Source organism: Apteryx mantelli, chromosome 2, assembly GCF_036417845.1.
Source record: "Apteryx mantelli isolate bAptMan1 chromosome 2, bAptMan1.hap1, whole genome shotgun sequence".
In the NCBI taxonomy this organism is placed as follows: Eukaryota; Metazoa; Chordata; class Aves; order Apterygiformes; family Apterygidae; genus Apteryx; species Apteryx mantelli.
This window is the reverse complement of record NC_089979.1, coordinates 15,516,139-15,537,004: the sequence shown is the minus strand read 5'-3', so window position 1 is coordinate 15,537,004 and position 20,866 is coordinate 15,516,139. Positions and strand designations below refer to the sequence as shown.

Below are 20,866 nucleotides of genomic sequence, written 5' to 3'. Positions count from 1 at the left end.
TATGTAAATAGAAAGGTATGCCTATTGCGCAGCACTAAAATAAATATCTGTATGTGTACACCCATGCATGCACACACACACACACACCCCTTGCAGAACATGTTAAAAAAAATTATCAGCATGACTTGCCAAAAGGGGTATGTTCGAGGCCCAAACCCCCACCACCGCTACAGGGCTGGTGTCACTTGTGCAAGCGCAATATGCAGGACTTCGACCCGCACGCGCAACCTCCCAAGCGGAAAAAGAGCCCTCCGCGCCGTCACCTCCCGACGCCAGCCCGCCTGGCCCGTAACGCCCCGCCTGCGGCTCCCACGGCGGGGCCCACACGAGGGGGAGCGGGCGCGACGCCCCCCGCCCGGGCATGGGGCCCGCTCCCGCTCCCTCCGCCGCCGCCGCCGCCGCCGCCGCCCCGCGCGGAAGGGGCCGTCGCCGCCACGTCACTTCCTGCTCGGCTCGCCCCGGCGCCGCCGAGTGCTTCCGCCCGCGCGTTTCCAGGGCGACGAGCCGCCGCGCGGCCCCCCCGCCCGCCCGCCCGCCGCGAGCGGCCCACCGTGAGTAACGGCCCACCGTGAGTAACGGCCGCGGGGGCGGCCCTGCCGCCCGGAGCGGGGGGGGAGGGAGGGAAGGGGGGCGGCTCGCGGGCCTGCCTGGCCGGTGAGGGGCCTGCAGTCCCGGCGGGAGCCAGCGCGGGGGTGGCCTCCCCCGCCGCGAGGCCCCCCCGGCCGCAGGGCGCCGTGCAGCACCGAGCTGCCCGTTATCCGCTTAACGAGTTTGTCTCGGGTAGGACACTGCACTGGGGAAGGGAGTGGTGGAGCAGCCGTATGGAAGCGTGTTTTTTGTAATATACTCCAGCAGGCACTTAATCGTTCCTTCTTAATTCCTCTGCGCAGCTTGATTGAGTGGGACTGGGTAACATCAAGAGATGTCAACTCCCCCTCTAGCTGGGGCAGGGATGCCTCCTGGCGCTTTCTCAGGGACACAGGCTCAAGCAGCTCGGGAGGTAAATACAGCTTCTCTCTGCCGTATTGGCCAAGAGACTGTTCAGGATATTGTGTTTCGAACCATGGAAATCTTCCAGTTGCTGAGGAATATGCAGGTGAGAAATAACTTTTTTCCTTTTTTTCCTTTTTTTGGCCCTAAGTTCTCTTCTTATGTTCTTATTGCCACCTGCCTATATGTGTGCGTGCGTGTGTGTGTGCATGTATATGTGTGCATGCACACACACACACGCACACATACTTGGAGGTAGTTTAGGACATTTAAAGGCCTAGCTTGATCCAACTACTTTGAAAAGAGGGTTGAGTGCCAAAGTGTGCTTACCGCTGTTAATACATTTGGTTCCTCCTGTATATTAAGTGAACAATAAGAGTGTGGAGAAGGGCTGAAGTGTTCATCTCCCTCCACAATTAATATACTTTAAGTACACTTAATCTGTGTGTTTTCGTTTAAGAATAATTAAGTGTGTTTATGTGCCATTTGTGCTTCTATATCCTTGTTATCCCCTGGGATATCCTCTGGGATTTTAGTGTTATTTTTCACAACTCTTTTTCTGTAATAGTATTTTGCCCTAAAATCTTGTGACATACTTTATGTTATCAAAGTGGAAATAATCTTTATTTGGGGCTACTTCCTGAGAAAGCATACAAGTTTGGGTCATTTCTCTGTTGAGAGCAGAAATGCCCTCAGCTTGAAAGAAACATGGAAATAATCACTCTTGTTCACTATGTAGTTTTCTTTCTTTGGAAGCTTCATATTGTGATTATTTTAGGTATAGATATATGTACTTGGAGTTTTACTAAGTCACTTTGAATACGAGTTTGAACTGTGACCTAGGGATTGAGACATGTAATACTAGTAACAGATTGAAAGCAGTGTCCATTTTGAAGCATTTTGAAGACATTAACTGAAAGTTTCAGGGAGATGGACAATGGGCAAAATGTAAAATGCATGAAGGTGTCTGACAGCAGTGATTTGGCACATCAGATGAGCACATCACATGAGCAGATAAGATACAGAGTTTTACTGATAAAGAGAATATTAGAAATTTCAGTGACTTCTGTGGAGATAGTGTGATTATCTTATTTTACAACGTAAAAAGAAACCCCTGATTTATTTTAGTTTATTTAGTTGCTGTGAGAGAAATTTTAATTTAATACTTTTAACATTTTTGGGTTTTGGTTTTCTAAGTTACCGAATGGTGTTACTTATCATACTGGAACATATCAAGACAGACTGGGAAAGCTGCAGGAACATCTCCGTCAACTATCAATACTCTTCAGAAAACTGAGATTAGTCTATGACAAATGCAATGAAAACTGTGCAGGACTTGATCCTGTTCCCATAGAAGTAAGTATCTTTATTTTATATATAAATTACAAATCGGAATCGCCGCTCTCTGTTTAGCATACCACCCATTCTCCTCGACTGTACCAGGGAGCCATAATAAACATTTTAAATGAGAAATTCTTCAGTGGACTGACTTCTATGTATTATTTGGAACTGGTTGAAAGATTGTGAAACTTTCACATTAACAACAATTTTTACCAACTGGGAGGGATCCAATTTTGAAATCAAGCTTCACTTCAAATTTTAGTCTTTTCTGTCAGGCTTTTTGGCACACTCACCACTTTGTTTCCTCTAGGAAAAAAAGGGGTCGGGTAAATTTTTTTAAAGAGGTTGTTTTAATGGGAAAAGTCTTCTTTAAACTGTCACCCACCAGCATGGCTTCCTAACTAACAAGGCTTGTTCCCTTGCTCTTCCTGTCAGTCTGTGCCTACATAGTTCCTTCACTCTACTATTAACTTGCTGTGCCAGTGTGAACCAAATATAAATGTGCAGTGGCAGTCAAAGTTAACAATGTAATACTTCCAGGAACTAGGACTGGCCAAATGTTTTTCAAATAAAAATGCAGTTTCTAATAAAATAAGAACTTCATTTTTCCCCCCTCATCAGTTAAGTTATTTTTGATTCTTGGTATACTCTTAAAGCCCATTTTGTGTTATGATCTGAGTTTCTACAACTCTGTAATCACCAGGACTGTGAAGTTCTTTTATTACTGACCTCTAGATTCTGAGGCAACTGTATTAACAGGCTTCTAGTTATCTATTGAATTTTAATAATTTAAACATGATGTTTTATATTTGAGTCTTATCGCTGGATAGGAATAAAGAAATGAAGGAGTAGCTATACACTCCATTCTAGTCTAGGAATCTACTTTTGTCAGCAGTCATTGCCATGTGTTTCAGAGAAAGGTATTGGGAAACCTTACAGCAAGCAAGAGATTGAAACAACTTTCGCATTTAAAAAAAAATTAGTTTTCATGGTTTGTTGAAGTTGGCTTGTATGCAAAAGCTTAATACTTATATCCCCTTAAAATGCTTTTGATGTGTCTTGTTTTCATGTGCAATTGGGATGAGGTACAGTCACTCTTTAAAAAAAAAAAAAAAAAAAGAAAAATTTCGTTATCAGGAGAAAAGGAATATCCACAGGGACGATGACCAGTCCCTTTAAATCTCCCTAAATCAAGGCCTTCCTGATCACTTATGCACAACTGAGTTTTCTATCAACAGATGATTTTTTTTTTTCATTTTTATCAACTTAGTCTTTGCTGCTCTGAAGTTAGCAGAATGCCTACTTCTTCATATTTTATGAGTTAGGGTGAATGAAGTGTCACATCATTTCTCTTGATCCGTTTTCTTAAACTCTTGTTTCATCTTTTCAAGGATAGTCTCAATCATATTATTTAATGACTGATATTCTAACTGTATCTTTAAAGGATGTCAGCAAATCTCTTTTTAAACAGTCAAATTCTTTAATGGTTTTTCTTTCCACATAATTGATTCCTATCTGTCTAGTGGGATAGATATATGATGCTCTTTCCTCCTTTTTTTTTTAGCAGTTATGAGCCGCCTTATGAGATTTCATTGAACAAGAGAGGCAATTATTTAATGGCTAATTGTTTGATCCTATAGCAATTGGTGTCTGGCAATACTTAGATGGAATGCCACCTTCATTCATCATCTTGTCTTGTAGTTTTGTATTTTCAGCTTGCTTCTGTGGCTCTTCAAGGCGCCTACTACATATACTCATACCTCCTCAACCTGCCGTCTTCCTTTATGCTTCCAACCTATCTCTGCATGTACAGCTACTCAGTGACAATGTTGTCATTACGCTCACCCCTGAGTAGTCTGTAGAAGCTGTGTACCCCTCTTCAATAGTTATGTTAAGGTACATGAAAGTAACTTTTGTTTACTCTGAGATAGCAGGCATAAAGGCATGGCTGCATATTGTTATGTATCTTATTGCAAATGGCATGTAGTAGTTTGTTAGTTTGATGCAACATAATACAAAGATCCCAAGGCAAGCCCTCTGTGTGTTCAGGCTCTTAAAGTTGGTTTTACCTTACGCCTTCCTTAACCTACACTATGTATCTCAATGCAGAGTTGAGAAATACTGCCCAAGACATTTTGTTATTTTCTCTCTCTCTTATTTCCTATTTGTTTCTTGTTTATGGCAAAAAATTATGTCATTACATTCCATCAATAAAGATAGTATCTACTAATGTTCACTAGTATATTATTATTGATTTAAATGTTTTATTTTTTTTGTTAATGTATGTTACTAATTTAATAAATATTCTTGTCAACTCTGTTAACCAACATAATGAGGTGTGAGATAACTGTGAAGCAGATCTGGCTACAAAGTTTTAATTGATTAACTTCCTGCTTTATTTATGTATTAAGTGTGCTGTAGTTTGTTAGAATTCACTAGCTCTTCTGAAAGATGGGAGATTTTTAAAGGAGACACATTTTCAAAGTGGTACAATATTCTCCCTACAAGAGAGAAGGAGCTTTTTCCAAAGGTATTTAGTAGCTACACTACTTTTGCTTTATGGTGTGCAAACGTAATAAATTGTGGACTTTCGCTATGCTTTCATGGCAGAGCTTAGTGTGATAGTTTTCAGCCAATCATTCTGATGAACTTAAAAGAATGGCGTGTAGAAAGTTTTTGTATGAAGGCAATTCAATTTTCGTTGTTAAATCAAAGTAAGCTTTTATCAGAATACTGAAGGATGCTGCTGAATGCTTCATAATATTACACCACAACCTGAGTAACAAGTTAATCTGCATTCAATGAACTACCTCTTCCCTGATTTTTAGCTGCTGTCTTCTTTCTCATTTGCATCAATTACTAGGCTTTAATTTGTTTGTAATGTGTATGTGAACAAGGATGTAATTTTGCTACAGCTTTAACTTATCTCAATTCTGTGACACTGAATAATTTTGAGATATTATACAATTTTTGAAAATAGAAAAGGATAGAGAAAACAGAAGACTAAAGACTGTGTATGTATATAACATATAAAATGTTATAATTATTTTTGAATAAGATGTTAGCAGTTTGGGAGTGTTCTGACACAAGTATGTATTTATTCTGTATTAAGTACATTTACTGATTTTTTTTTTTTTTCCCCCCTAAGGAAGGGTACATATGTTAATATTCATTTAGAAATCCTTTATCAAAGACTTTGGCTTCATAGAAGCTTACAAGAAAAGATTACGTGCTTGAGGAGATCATAGTGGAAAATCCTTATAGAAGAATTCTTATTAGGCAACTGTGGGCATGGTCTTAAGAACAGCCAAACAGAGGCTTACCCAAATAGCAAGTCATAATTAGGGTATTAACCAAGTGGCTGGTCTCTATTTAAAGCCAGTTGTAAATTATATTTAGTATATCACTGAAATATTATCATTATAATCATAATTATAAATATTATCACTACAATCATTGTAATAATGTATGTAAAATTTCAAAATGTGGAATGATACATTTTAAAATCGCATTGTAGTTTGTCAACAATTCAAGGCAAGATAAGCCTCAACCTGCCTTGGCTGCTCATTCTCACCATCTTTGTTGTTGCTTCCTGTTTGCTCTCCTAGATATCTGCATAACCACATTTCGGGTCTGATCACTTCCTTAGCCTGTTTAACTCTGCAATTGCATGGGAAGTTGTGCTGGGAAAAGAGGCACTAGAAATGAGCAACGGAGAGTGGGAAAAGGATGAAAGTGCTTCTTTCGGTGGTAGTGCTGGCATATGCTGGCTTAAAATTTTGCATGTATTGTCCATGTAAACCAAATCTCTTCAACTCTATCAAGGGTGTGTTTGCATAAGAATGAATTGACCTGGGGGCATGTTACATGATAAACACAATCTGGGACACATAACCTGCATTTAAAAAGTATGTCTGTAAATCAGAAGCTAAGGCTGTATCATACAGATCTTTTACTACAAAGAGGCTCGTACATTAATATCCTTGTTACCTTAAAATCAAGGCTGTGGGTTAAAGGAAGTCACTTAAGTGCACTTTATCCATTGCTGTCTTCAGGCAACAGAGAAATTTGTCGAGTAGCTTTGTCCCCAAAGTTGGAGTTCAGGAGACAAAGCTAGAAAAGGACTTCTGCTTTAATAAACCATGAGTCTGTTCTATTTAGCTAATAGCTGCAATGGTACATGAAGGAGACTCTGGTATTCAGAGTACAGATAATTAAAAAATAATTGACTTTGTATTTCAGCGAGATACAATTTGTTTTGTTTTGTTTTGCTTTTCCTCTTAAGTCTTGTCTGATCTTGAGTGTGACTTCAGGGTAGCAAATAGGTTCTTCACTGCAAAGAAGTCATACACATAACACTGTTGTCCTGCTCGGAATACCTTTACATGACACAAAGTTGGCATTTTCAAAAGTCTAGTCATACAGGCTGCTGACATGGAATGGCAAATTGCGAAGGCAGGAGAAGCTCTTGTGATAAGCATTAGACAGGAGTCTCGTTAGTATGCAGCAGGTTGTTGATCAACAAGAAAACCTCAGACTCTGGTTATCTGTCAATGGGTGACAGCAATTTTTCCTGTTGATGAAATTCTTAATCTACAGTGTTCAAGAATACAAGAATTACTTGCTTATCAGATATCTTCAAATGTTAAGACTGGGTTTTGCCTACAGTTGTGAAATTGCTTCAGCCTAGGTATGGCAATATGTGGAATTGCGTCTTTTTGAAGCACAGACTTTTCATGGAGAACAGGCAGAGGCCATTGCAAGGCCTTTGGTTCTGAGGTGATGGAGTAAACCTGTTCCACTTTTTTCCTCTTGGGAAGTTTGAGCCTCTGGAGAAAATGGTAGTACCTTCTGTATCTCCTGCTTTCAGTTTCTTTTCTTTTTTTTTTTTTTTTTTTAAAGTGAGTGTTTGTTGTCTTCACAGCAACTTATTCCATATGTTGAAGAAGACGGATCCAAGCATGATGATCGTGGTGCTGCTAGTCAGCTTCGTTTTGCTACTGAAGAGAGAAGGGAAATCATGGAAGTAAATAAGGTAAGAAAGTTGAGATTGATTTACATAAAACAGTAGATGTCACTCTGTCATTGCAAAGCCCCTATTGTTAGATTGCTGTACTAAATGCAGTATGTGTGATGACTACCATCAAACTTGGTAATAAAAATTTAATGCATGTGACTGTTTCAGAATTACCTTTTAGTAAGCAAATTTTTTTTAACTGTACTTCTGGCTGTAGAGTTTAGATATCCTGACATTTTTACCTTGTGCCTCTTTTTAAACCAATACACTTCTGAATGCAGTGTGTTATAATTATGCTTAATCCACTAGATATTTGCAATGCAGCTAGAGGGAAGGTGCCTGCTGGAATTTTTTTGACTTGAAAAATTTTGTAGGCTAGTGGGTTAAAAATGCATATGGAACGTCAGATGTGTAACTATTACATGATGTTGCAAATTAATAAGGGATTTTCAGGGCTACTCTCTGTATTTTGGCAATTCGAGAAAGAACATTCCTTTTGTTAAACATAGCATTTATTGAATCATGACACATTCAGAAGAAAATGTACTGTATATGATAAAGATGCTTTAAAATTTTCAGTTTGAATGGCAGATACAATTACTAAAGATTGATTCAAATCTAAAAATAAATATACTGTAGTAAATGCTAATATAATATTGAAGTTAAAAATATGTAGCTTTACTAGACCATAGTTTTGAACATTGTTCCTTCAATATCTAAAATACCAAGATAGGATTAATTAAATATTTTTGTAGCTCTAGTATCCATCAATGCTAGGTAAAAAGGAGGCATTATCCACAAAAACAATTGAGCAAATGAAATGAATGAGTAAAATATTTCTTTATAGGCAGAATAATTGATGGATTTTCATCTTTTAAAATATTTCTGGTATTTTCATTTGTCTTCAACAATTAGAGTTAAATAGGTTTTAAAAATTTTTATATATTTAGAAAAATGAATGCATGTTGTACAGGTGAAAATGGGACAAGACAAATTTATAGAAAAGCAGCTGTCAGCTTTCCTGTTTTTTTTTTTTTTTCCTATTTGGTGCTGATGTAACAGGGTTGTATATATTATATTATATGTAATGTTACACTGTGAATTTATGCACATTTATTTGCAAACTTTAACTGTTAATAAGCTCAACTGTCTACATTTGCTGTGGTTTTGATAGTTTTATGACATGTTTTTGCCCTTGTTGTTGTACTTGTATGCTAATATGTTTTTTAAACCTCCTTGGTATGATCTTGTGAAAAGAATTTCATAAATGTTTATGATGAGATCTAAACCTTTAAAAGGTTGATGGTGTTACAGAAGCATTGGTGGCAACTCAGTAATTAAGAAAATATTCAGACATTCACTTAAATCTGGTCTGAAATCCATATTTACATTTAAATGCCTAAACATATTTTCCAGCTTTTCCACAATAAATCTTCAGAAGACATTTGAACTTTCTGTAGTATTTTTGCAGACAAATATTTACGAACTGCTGGAAAAGAAATTTAAACTGCTTCTTTTTGAAACTACACTTTTTTTTTTTTGGTCTCTTTCCAGCTGTATAAGAATATCCACTACCAGCTTCAAAGTTCAAATTTTACTAAAGTACAGAATAGGAAATGCTTTGTTTTTTATGACTGGACGTAAAGCACTTCTTATTTTTGCAAGAAAAAAATCAATAGAATCAGGTTAATTGGTCCAATTCCGACCCTGTTGAGCTCAGACAGCCTCTCTGGTTCTTAGCTGGTACTCCTGATAGCTTTTCACTCCTATATAGTATGTAACTTCTGTCCCCAAATCAATTTTGCTTAATTTCTTCTGGCATAGTTTCAGTAATGTAAAGTCAGGATAAAATGCTGGGACAAGGAAATTGATGTGACAGATGAGGAAGCTTTATGTATTCTTGACCCACTATCTTTTCTCCCTTTAGCTGGTTCTTTTGCTCTCAGCTAGTCCTTTTTGCTGCCGGTAGGCAGTATCGTTTCAATCTTTCATGTTTTCGATACCAAAAAAACACTATTGCAATAACCCAAATATTTTTACATTGTTGAGACATTTGAATTCCTGGGCCTTGCATGGGTCTCTTACTTTTGCCCTTTGTGACTTCCAGCTAGTCTCATAACATTAGCGGCCCACTGTGTATATGAGAAATGTTACCCTGCAGTAGGGAGCCCAACCCAAACTAGTACCTTGTAGATCATCTACCCTCACACAAAAACATCCATGTCAGGAGCCACCATCACCTGCTTCTTGTACTAACCTCCTCATTCTGAGAACAGCCATACCTGTTGATGTAGCACAGTTCCAAAATACTGTAGTAGCATCTGATGTCAGTTTATAGTCACACCTTTTTGTTTCTTTATTTATTCTGCTATATCAGATTTGTTTGATTTTTAGGCCAGAAAATTTCATGCCTTCACCTTGGCTAAGAAGTACTTGTCCATTAATTTACAATATAGATCAATCTACAAGGTAATGAATTCCTATCCTAGCAATTCAACAATATTTAACAAATGTAGGTTTAAATAAAACCTATTAAGCTTAAAAGTAAAAAGGATTTTTGCCCTATAAAAAGTTACTAAAAAGAGTGCTAGTAAGTATGCACCATTATTATTAAAAAAAAATCTATTTATTCAGCGCTGACTACCTCTGCCTCTTTACTACACAACTCTCTCCCCAACTCCCAAAGATGTTGCTTATTCCTTTTATCTGTATTTGCTTTCCAGGACTGTAAATTGGTGAGATGGTTGACTCTCTTCTGGAATTTACTGTTCCAGAATCAGTTTAGCATTTACATTGATATACTAATAGAAATCCTGATCCATTTTTCATTGAAGATAATTGCTCTTTGCCACAATTGAAAGCTGATATTCTGTCTGCAGCTTCCTTACATTCCAAGTATAGCGTCATGTGTAATATTTTCAAGATGTTAGACTCACCTGGAGTCCTTGGTCTTATAGTACATTTGACAGGACTTAAAACAGAAAATATCAAATCATAGATTGAGAATGCTTTATTCTGTGTTACTGCATTATCAGCAGTTTTCTTTACTGCTTGTTTTTAGAAATGGAAAAAATACAACTTTTTTTTAATGTTCAGGTCTGGTTTGGAATGAAGTGCTTAGAAAAAGCATCTCATAACTAGTAGTCTCAATACATTTGTGTGAAAATGAAATGGTATGAAATACGTTTGTTAGTCCTAACAATTAATCTTTACTAACTAGTTAACAATGATCTTGCTAAAAGAGGAAAAAACAATCAACTTTACATTACAGACTTTTGAGTTAAGATGTTGTGAATTAACCCCTGGACTTTTTGATAACAAAACCACTGTGCATTAGAGCTGATGTTGTTTTAAGAAGTAGTGCTTAAAATGACAGCCATTTGTGATTAGTCTTCCTTTTTGGAGAAGAACTTTGTCTGAGATCTGCTTTCAAGTGTGCTGGAAATTTGTATTCCTTTTAAACTATCATTCAGTTCTGCACTGTTTGAATCTATTTTCATCCTAATTTGTATTTGTAGAATCCTTTTCACACGGAATCTGAACGTGCACCAAGGAACACTTTGGCGAGAGAGGAAGAATTGTTTATTTGGGCACCTTCTCAGCATGTTAATCTACACTGGGCACAGTTCCATGCTGTTTTGGGTACCCAAATTTGCTCTCTGCAATCATAGAATTGTAGATGAATTTAGATTTGAAAGGAGCTCTGGAGATTGTTTTATCCAACCCCTAGCTCAGAGCAGAGCCAACTATCCAAGTTAAATCCATTTGCTCAGGCTCATGTCCTGTAGCATTTTGAATATCTGTAAGGATGCAGATTCTACCTTTTCTGGGCTCCTGTTCAGTGTTTGACAACTCTCACTGTGAAAGAAAATTTCCTAATATTAAATTAGAATTTTCTGTGTTTTTACTTATTCATTGCCCCTTATCCTTTTGCTGCACACCTCCAAGAATGATCCAGCTTTGTTTTTTGTATGGTCTTCGATCAGGTAGCTGAAGACAGTATTAAGTCTTTTCTGTTTAAGACTAAACGAATTGACCTCTGTCAGCCTCTACTCGTATGCCATGTGTTCCAGCCCCCTAATCATCTCGGTGGCCTTTCACTAGAGTTGCTCCAGTATGTTAGTGTCTTTCTTGTACTCAGGAGCCCCAAACTGGATAGCAGTTCTCTAGTGCCAAATAGAGGGGAATAATCATTTCACTTGATCTGATAGCTACACCCTTGCTAGTGTCACCCAGTGTGCAGTTTAGCCTTCATTGCTGCAAGAATGCACTGCTGACTCATGTCCAACTTGTCAGAAAGTTTCAAAAGGATCCACAGGTCCATTCAGAGAGACCTGGACAGGCTGGAGAGGTGGGCAGAGAGGAACCTCATGAAGTTCAACAAAGGGAAGTGCAGGGTCCTGCACCTAGGGAGGAATAACCCCATGCACCAGGACAGGTTGGGGGTTGACCTGCTGGAAAGCAGCTCTGCGGAGAAGGACCTGGGAGTGCTGGTGGACACCAAGTTAAGCATGAGGCAGCAATGTGCCCTTGTGGCCAAGAAGGCCAATGGTATCCTGGGGTGCATCAGGAAGAGTGTTGCCAGAAGGTTGAGGGAGGTGATTCTCCCCCTATACTCAGCCCTGCTGAGGCCACATCTGGAGTACTGCGTCCAGTTCTGGGCTCCCCAGTACAAGAGGGATGTGGCACTACTGGAGCAAGTCCAGCGTAGGGCTACAAAGATGATTAGGGGACTGGAACATCTCTCTTATGAGGAAAGATTGAGAGAGCTGGGCCTGTTTAGCTTGGAGAAGAGAAGGCTGAGAGGGGATCTTATTAATGTGTACAAGTATCTGAAGGGAGGGTGTCAAGAGGATGGAGCCAGACTCTTTTCAGTGGTGCCCAGCGACAGGACGCGAGGCAACGGGCACAAACTGAAACACAGACACTTCCATCTGAACATGAGGAAAAACTTTTTCACTGTGAGGGTGACAGAGCACTGGAACAGGTTGCGCAGAGAGGTGGTGGAGTCTCCTTCTCTGGAGATATTCAAAACGCGCCTGGATGCAATCCTGTGCAATGTGCTCTAGGTGACCCTGCTTGAGCAGGGGGGTTGGACTAGATGATCTCCAGAGGTCCCTTCCAACCTCAGCGATTCTGTGATTCTCTGCAAAGCTGCTTTCCAGTTAGTCATCCCTCAGCCTGTACTGTTGCATGAGTTTATTCTGTCGCAGATGCAGGGTTTTGCCATTGGCTTTTTTTGAACTTCCTAAGATATGCATCAGCCTGCTTTTCCAGCCTGTGGAGGTCCCTCTGAATTGGAAATCATGCTACTGAGTATACTGACTGTTTCCCCCAATTTGATGTTGTTCACAAACTTGCTAAGGTGCATTTTGTCCCATTGTCCAGGCCTTTAGCGAGGAGATTAGGAACATTGGCTCTAGTATGAACCCTGAGGAACACCACTAGTCACCAGCTGCCAGTTGAACTTGATACTGATGCTTGCAACACTTGTAGTCCAGTTCTCTAGCCAGTTTTACAGTAACCTTATAGTCCACCTATCCAAACCATCTCTCTCCAATTTGACTACAAGGATACTACGAGAAACTGTGCCAAAAGCCTTGCTGACATCAAAGTAAACAAAATTGCTTGCTCTCCCCTCATCCACACAGCCAATCGTTTCATTATAAGAGTCAATGAGGTTGGTCAGAAACAATTTACCTTTGGTAAATCTACTTCGTTGATCCCAATCACCTTGTCTTTCATGTGTCTGGACATGACCTCCAGAAGAATTTGTTCCATAATCTTCCTGCCATCAGAGGTTAGGCTGACCAACCTGTTGTTTCCTTAGTTTCCTGGATCCTTCTTGCCTTTCTTGAGGATAAGCAAGATGTTTGCTTTTTCATCAGGAACCTCTCCAGATCTCCATGACCATTTGCAAGTGACAGAGAGTGGTCTTGTGATGACATCAGCCAGTTCCCTCAGCATTCTCAGATGCATTATGTTCCATATAATAAAATTTTTCATTTGCAATTTCATGTAAAACATTTTATGAAAAATGAAACAAAGCTTCCTATATTAAAACAATATTATGGTCACAGAGTTGAGAAAAGTTAGGAAATGCTAAGCTTAAAGCTGTCCCTGCAATCCCAGTTGTCCCCTGTGTCCTCCTATGAATGCGTATTATGCAATCTTTATCACATTATCAAATTTGGTTTCTCTTCTTTTTTTTCTTCTTCTTTTCTGGAAGAGTCCTTGGGCTATGCTACTTTTGTTACAGACTAGGCACTGTTTACATTGAATCAGGATTGTAATAAACAGGGTTATAGGAACACTGGTTTGCGTTTTGTATAACTTGGATGTGAGTATTGAATAAGCAGGGAATTTGGTAAAGAGAAGGAGAGATTTGATGTGAGTAATGTAACTGAAGGCTGCTCTTGAGAACTGGATTTTTATTCTTGTCTCTCTCTCAAAATCTCTGTGGTGCTAAATTGCCTAGTTCTTCCCCTTACAGTTGGTGATAGCCGTCCTTTGAATATACAGAAAGCTGTAAAATGCCAAGTATAGTGATGTAACTGAACTTTAGGTGTCTCTGGACAAAGTTAGTAGGCCTTCCAGTTTTATCCCTGGTCTTCCTCTGACTTAGTTTGCCATCTATAAATAAGAACCATACATCTATGTGAAATGGTGTTACTGAAATAATTCTTTTGTATTAAGAAAGGGGGTGGAACAGTGAAGAGTGTGCTGGAGAAGCACCCTGCTGAATGCATAATTCCATTGCAAGCTACACAGTTGAAACAATACTCACTAAATAAGGCCTCAGACCTCATCACTGAATATAATAATATTAACTAATTGAATTAAGTGACTATAACAGTATTAATTGTGTTAACTGAATGTAGTAGTATTACAGTAATTAGTATGAAGGAAACATCCACCTATTTTAATGACACTTATTTTAATAAAACATCCACCTCTGAGTGACAGTGCAGAGGATATATGTAGTTGCTGTCTGGTTCAATATGTGAGAAGTGTTGAACATGCAGTGGAGCACCGGCTGTCACTGGTGCCTTGTGAACACTATGTATGCACAAGGAGCAGTTTTCCTTTCAGCTGTGAGGCCGGGAAGGAGACAGAAAGCCCAAATTCTCTTTTGCAGTAAGGATAGAACTGTTATGCCTGTGAATGACATCAGAAAAAGCTGCAGTTAATGAACAATGAATGCATTATGTTTAACTGCACAGCAGTTGGTGTATTAGCGGTGAATACTTTTTGTACATTTATACAAATACCTGGATATGTAAATTTATTATGATGGAAAGTGGACCTCGGTGTAAGTTGAGTAGCCATACTTTAAAACATCATCCAGCAACTTCAAGAGAATGTGAGCAAAGTGTTAGGGCTTTTTTTCATCATTTCTTTTTTCTGCTCTGCACACATAATATTGTAAACCTTTTGACTGTAAAACTGAAGAAAAAAAACAGGAGAAGGTTTTCCCACCTCCTGACTTCAGATATTTTATTATGAAGGACTCACTTTAAAAAAAAAAAAAAAAGAACAGTGTAAATTGCCAGGGCAGGCTGCACTATTTGTCACCTATCATAAATACTTTTTCTGTGGGGAAATAATTTTTTTTTGACTTACATGGAAAAACAGAGGTCATTAGCACCTTTTTAGAACTTTCAACAATCACTTTTTAGAGTGTACACTTTTTTACAACATTTTTATGGTGTAATTTAGTGGTCAGAAGTAATAAAATGCATATTAAGAGGATGGAAATTCTCTCCACACTAGAGTGGTAATCAACAAGGTAAATGTAGTAGTTTTAATTCTGCTGAAATTTATGCAAGTAAAAGTACCAGTACTACTAGTACTTAATAATTTATTTAATAAGCTTAGATGGATTTCTGGCCTCTACAGTTGCAGGTCATGAACACAACAGGTAGGAACTGATAGGAGGCCCAGTATTCAGGAGAATGGTCTTTTATATAAGATTTTCAAGATGGAGACACTTTTTTGCTTAAACAGAAGAGGTGCATATAAAACATAGGTACATACTTTTGATGTTTTTACAGGTGTCAGTCAGAGTATAATCTTATTTTTCCACAGTATTTATGCTAATATCTTTGTTTGAAGGAGGAACCTTTAACAAATGGACTGAGTGCAGAATAATGACTAATAGTGATGTTTAGGATTTAAAATGCAGAAGATAATTGGGCTTAATATCAGGAGAGGGAAAGGAACAGTATGCGAAGGAAAGTTCTTCAGAGGCAGCTCTGGTAGAAGCTCGTGGATTGGTGTAGGTAGCACTGCTTTCAAGTGAAATGAAAGTGAACCAAAAATGCATTTAAGTCAAACACTGATTTCAGTCAAAATTTAACTTACTGTGCCCTGCTGAACCCAAATCTGTATGAAGTATGTAAAGTTCTTTATTGGATGTTCCCTGAAAGATGGATATTTTTTGGAAGTATGGTATGGTTTTCTCTTCTTTTTCTTTCACTTTCTGGTTTCTGTGCACATATATATGTGTTTACATAATTGTCCTACCTTAAGGTCTATGTGGTTACTGAAAGAGCTAGTCCTTGCCAGCTCCCTCATGCTGACACTAATACTTGCAGTGTCAGTCAGAGTGGAGAGTTAATCACACTGAAAATTAACATCACCAAAAAAGAACTCTTAGGATGGGTTTTCAGCTAGATCGTCTTTTTAACAGAAGGGGGGAATAGCAGAAACATGCCTGTCTGATGTAAGGTCTAGATGACTTAAACTGATTGTAAAACTGTGCCTCATGTAAGCTAATTTTCCTGTGTCATCTTAAAACAGAAAAAGGTAGAAGCTGTGCCATGTATGTATGATGAAGAGCCTTTCCTTGTTTCATACAACTGTTAATGCCGACAAGCAGCCCAGAGTTCAGCTAAGCCATTTCAGCAGAAGGAAAGAGTGGGAGACCACTTGCAAGCAATCTGTTCGGGCAAAAATTTGTCGCTGCTGCAGAAACTGTTTACAAATCTCACCCATTTCCCAAGAAGACTATTTCACCTTTCTTTCCAAGGTTAGAATTAAGATGAGATGTTCTTACTGGCTCAGCAAAGTCTTAAGCAGAGGCCAGCATTGCCAGTGGTGCAGAACATATTAATTATGTAGCAGTTTGTGGTGTGGACCACTGCCTGTCAGAGATTGGTAACCAAATCACTATATGCATTTCAATTAGGAGACCATGCTCTCTGTAGTGGAGTTTTGTTCCCCTGTTATATTATTTTTCACCATAGCAGTCCAGAGATTGTGCTTTCCATCCAGAGATGCTTTTCATCTCTGAAAAAAGTAGAAGAGCTAAGAAAATAAAACTCCAAAGAAAAGGATCTAAAATTATATAGGTTTGCTTGTTGTCTTTACAGACACTGAAAACAAGTGAATCCAATTTGAAGGTTCTCTTGCCTAGCATCAGTTAAAGATCAGATAACTTACAGTTTCATAACATTTGCACAAAAAATTAAAATTGTTGTCTTATAGCATTAATTTTTGGGGTATATCCTGTGTAAAGTAGTTTAAATTCACATAAGCATAGCTGCATAAGAGTACATAATAGTACAGTTAGAAATGGATGGAGAGAGAACAAAATCTGCAGTATCGGAGGTTAATAGTTCTTTCTATTTGTGACTTGAAAACCATCACTGACTGTTCAACCTTCATTTCTATTGATGAAGGGCTTTGAAAAATAAATGACATGCCCTTAATATCAGTGAGTGACAGCTTGCATTAAAGTAGTTTTAATGTAGCATTCATTGATTTCTCTGAGATTGAATGTTGAGTATGGCAAACAGAAGTATGTTTAAAAATGCCACAGGTATGAATGTGCTTGTTTTTCTCATCCCTCTTGCACCTTCTCAAACATCAAGATCTTATGCTGTTATCTTCTGTAGGGAGAATCTTACAGTTCTGCTGTTTGGATGCCATGGTAACTACATGCTTCTCAGCTGTAGCTCTTCTGTTTAGGAGTTGGATCTCTGCTGTATATAGTGCCATCTTGGATTAGCGAATGGGAATAAAAGAGATTTAGATAATATGCGCATAGTTATATTTAAAATAATTTTTAGTCTGTCATAATGCTTGATTAGAACTTCTGAGTTAGTGCATGTGAGCTGTCCTACATGTGTCTTGCATGTTTCTCAGGAGACTTTGGAATTGTGGTCTGTTTTCAGAAATTGTGAAATTCCAGAAATGTGTCCACCAAAGTCTGTCTTCAGGGATATTTCCCTTTCTCAGAGTGGAATGTTCCCCATATAATGTAAGCCTAATTGTTATATTGCTTAAGGCCATTTTTACAGGTCTGAAGTGTATAGGCTTCCTTTTTTTTTCTTGACTTCTTTCCCAGCTGACAAGCTGGGCAGTTCAGGAAGATCACTGTGTTACCCACATCCAAATTCAGGAGACTGGTTTTCAGAATATTAAGGCATATTGCTCCTTTTTAACACTATTCCAATTATTTTGGTCGTGCTACTGATCTGAATTATCCTTTTAATGTATTGCCATTTGCATAGTGCAAAGAACAAAGTTATGTCTGCCTGAAACATTTGTAATAGTTTGTCCTCTTTTGATGGTAATAAGTCTTCCCTCCAGATTGCCTTTATGAATAAGTAGTTTGATCTCTAATGTAAGAAGGGATACCTTATGAAATCTGAATGAAATGAAGGACAGGCTTGTTGTTAACAATATACAGTAATTTAGTTCTTGATGGCTTTGATTTGAGCAGGAAAATGAATAAATCGGACAACAAGTACGTGTATTATTGTGAAATGTGAGAGGCTGGGGAGATTGTGCAGTGGCTTAATGCACTGATCTTTCATCCATAGTGACTTGATTTTCGGGTTCTGGTTAAGGACCCAAACAGAAGCAAGTCTGCTGCTCTTCTGTTTTTTCAGGTGCTCCTGCAGTTCCCAAAGCAGATCGCAAAAGCAAATATGCAATTTTAAAGAATTTAGCATGCTGAGGAATATCTGTTTAAGACAGAGCTTCAGTAGCACATCAGGGTTGACCCACATAGGCAGAAGGGTTGGAAAAGCTTGACTGACTCTATCTGTACATCATGCTTTGTTCAGACTTCTACTGTTAATCTGTCACTTTTCTGAGCATCCAATTCATACAACATATAACCACATAAATTTACCTGTTTCTTGAGCTCTTTTGGTATGAATTATCAATCCCTTCTTCCCACAAAAATGTGTGTCTTTTGGACTTTGCTAAGAGAGAGATAAGCCTCCGGTTTTTGAAGGAATCAAGTGTTTTGATTAAAAGACTGCTGTGGAAAGAACAGCATTTCCCTCGAACAGTGGTCCTTAACTTTTGAGTCTTTCTTGTATTTTACCAATATGTTTAAAAGTGAATACATTATCCCACCGATACTGCTCACAGCTGAAAGATCCATGTACCATTTCATAACACTAACTTTTATTGAATTTCTGATTATATTATCTAAATTGATCACAAAAAAACTTCTAATGCACTCTTCCCACAGAAACTGAAACAGAAGAATCAGCAGCTGAAGCAGATCATGGATCAGTTACGGAATCTCATTTGGGACATAAATGCCATGTTGGCAATGCGGAACTGAACAAGGAAACAACTTAAAATCACACTTCATAATTAGAAGAGATACTGATTTTTTTCAGATATACTTGATTTTTTTCTAAGAAGTAGCATGTTTTCCCACAACCATGTTGCAGTAATATTTGAAAAGTTTTCAATATTAAAATGTTTTTTCTCTGATAATTTAAATAGTGTTCGCTTTTTTTTGTAAAAGATTCATCCTACAGTTTGTATCTGATTCAATTAGGCTGAATATAACAAGTTTTGTAACTTACAATAATAATTTGAATTGCTATATAAATTGGTTTTTTTGTAAATGGAGTCTTTCTAGATTTTGTATAATACACTTAACACACAAAAAATGTTTGCATGCCATTCTGCAGTGCAGACTGCTTCTATATGTGGGCGAAGTTACAATACAGAGAAGCTGCTCCAGTAAGCTGCAGGACTGAAATAAGTGATCAGAGATTATGATTCAATATGGGCCCATTGTGGGAACCTATGGACTCCTATTCCATACTAGGTCATCTTATCCCATATCCTATCACTATGTATGTGTCGTATTAGACAGATTGAAGCAAAATACAAGAAGCCATGTAGAATTACCCCTATCATCATGAATAAAATTGAGTCCTTTTAAGTGAAGACTTTAGAACTCATCAGCCTTAACTTCTTCTGTAACTATGTGTTATCATTTTCTTGAGTATTGCTCCAAGTATTGTCGGGCCTCATACTTCTGTACCATTAGGTAGGGCTGAAATGCTTTGTTCTCTTTTACCAGAGTGTACTGAGTAGTACTTTGCATTGATCATTTTACTATGACTGCCAGTGCTAAAAAACTTCAGTGAATATGAGTAGTTTGTTATCTTGTGCTAAGTCATGAAACTTATCTTTCTTTGTTTTGCTTATTTGGCTAATTTTAACTCCCTTAGGTATTCCTCACAATTTTTATTAGCCCTGAAAATATTCTAATAATTTCTGTTATCCACAGATGCTGCCACTAGACTGTGCATCTCTTTCTTCCAGATGAATGAATATTTAAAATAATATTGTTTCAGTTCGAATCTTTAGGGCACTTGACTGTTAATATTTGTCAAGTTGAAAACTGATGATCCTTGTGACTTGCTTCTCATGTATTACCTTTAATTCCCATCCTGTGCCCAATTAGACTCCTTAATAGTTTTGTTTGAAAGACTTGCTCAAACCTTCTGAAGAATCCAACTAAATGGTATCCTACAGATGTCCTTTATACACTACAGTATTTTAATACTCTTTCACAGAGTCACAGAACGGTTGAGGTTGGAAGGGACCTCTGGAGATCATCTAGTCCAACCCCCCTGCTCAAGCAGGGTCACCTAGAGCATGTTGCACAGGATCTTGTCCAGGCGTGTTTTGAATATCTCCAAGGAAGGAGACTCCACAGCCACTCTGCACAACCTGTTCCAGTGCTCTGTCAGTGAAGAAGTTTTTCCTCATGTTCAGATGGAACTGTCTGTGTTTCAGTTTGTGCCTGTTGCCTTGCGTCCTGTCGCTGGGCACCACTGAAAAGAGTCTGGTCCCATCCTCTCGACACCCTCCCTTCAGATACTTGTACACGTTGATAAGATCTCCTCTCAGCCTTCTCTTCTCCAGGCTAAACAGGCCCAGCTCTCTCAGCCTTTCCTCATAAGAGAGATGCTCCAGTCCCCTAATCATCTTTGTAGCCCTTCGCTGGACTTGCTCCAGTAGTGCCACATCCCTCTTGTACTGGGGAGCCCAGAACTGGACACAGTACTCCAGATGTGGCCTCACCAGGGCTGAGTATAGGGGGAGAATCACCTCCCTCAACCTTCTGGCAACACTCTTCCTGATGCACCCCAGCATACCATTGGCCTTCTTGGCCACAAGGGCACATTGCTGCCTCGTGCTTAACTTGGTGTCCACCAGCACTCCCAGGTCCTTCTCCGCAGAGCTGCT

General features: G+C 38.6%; 1 protein-coding gene and 1 long non-coding RNA gene across 4 annotated transcripts in view; one reads left to right on the top strand and one right to left on the bottom strand.

The window, feature by feature from the left end:
* The first annotated feature begins 516 nt into the window (after window positions 1-516).
* On the top strand, window positions 517-19,176 carry MED30 (mediator complex subunit 30). Of its 3 annotated transcripts, none has more exons than XM_067292279.1 (5): window positions 517-568; window positions 891-1,096; window positions 2,188-2,346; window positions 7,256-7,366; window positions 18,840-19,175. In XM_067292279.1, exons 2-5 carry the CDS (start codon window positions 923-925, stop codon window positions 18,933-18,935), a joined length of 540 nt encoding a protein of 179 aa, XP_067148380.1. In that variant the 5' UTR covers window positions 517-568; window positions 891-922; the 3' UTR covers window positions 18,936-19,175. The 3 variants fall into 3 exon arrangements, with proteins under 3 accessions (XP_067148380.1, XP_067148381.1, XP_067148383.1); XM_067292280.1 differs by having other exon boundaries at window positions 530-551; window positions 18,840-19,176; XM_067292282.1 differs by lacking the exon at window positions 517-568 and adding an exon at window positions 674-780 and having other exon boundaries at window positions 18,840-19,176.
* Window positions 14,367-20,866, bottom strand: part of LOC106496314 (uncharacterized) — a 72,582-nt gene continuing 66,082 nt past the window's right edge. The window contains exon 3 of the long non-coding RNA XR_001294587.2: window positions 14,367-14,506. This is a non-coding gene — a long non-coding RNA (uncharacterized lncRNA). The remainder of the gene's footprint in view (window positions 14,507-20,866) is intronic.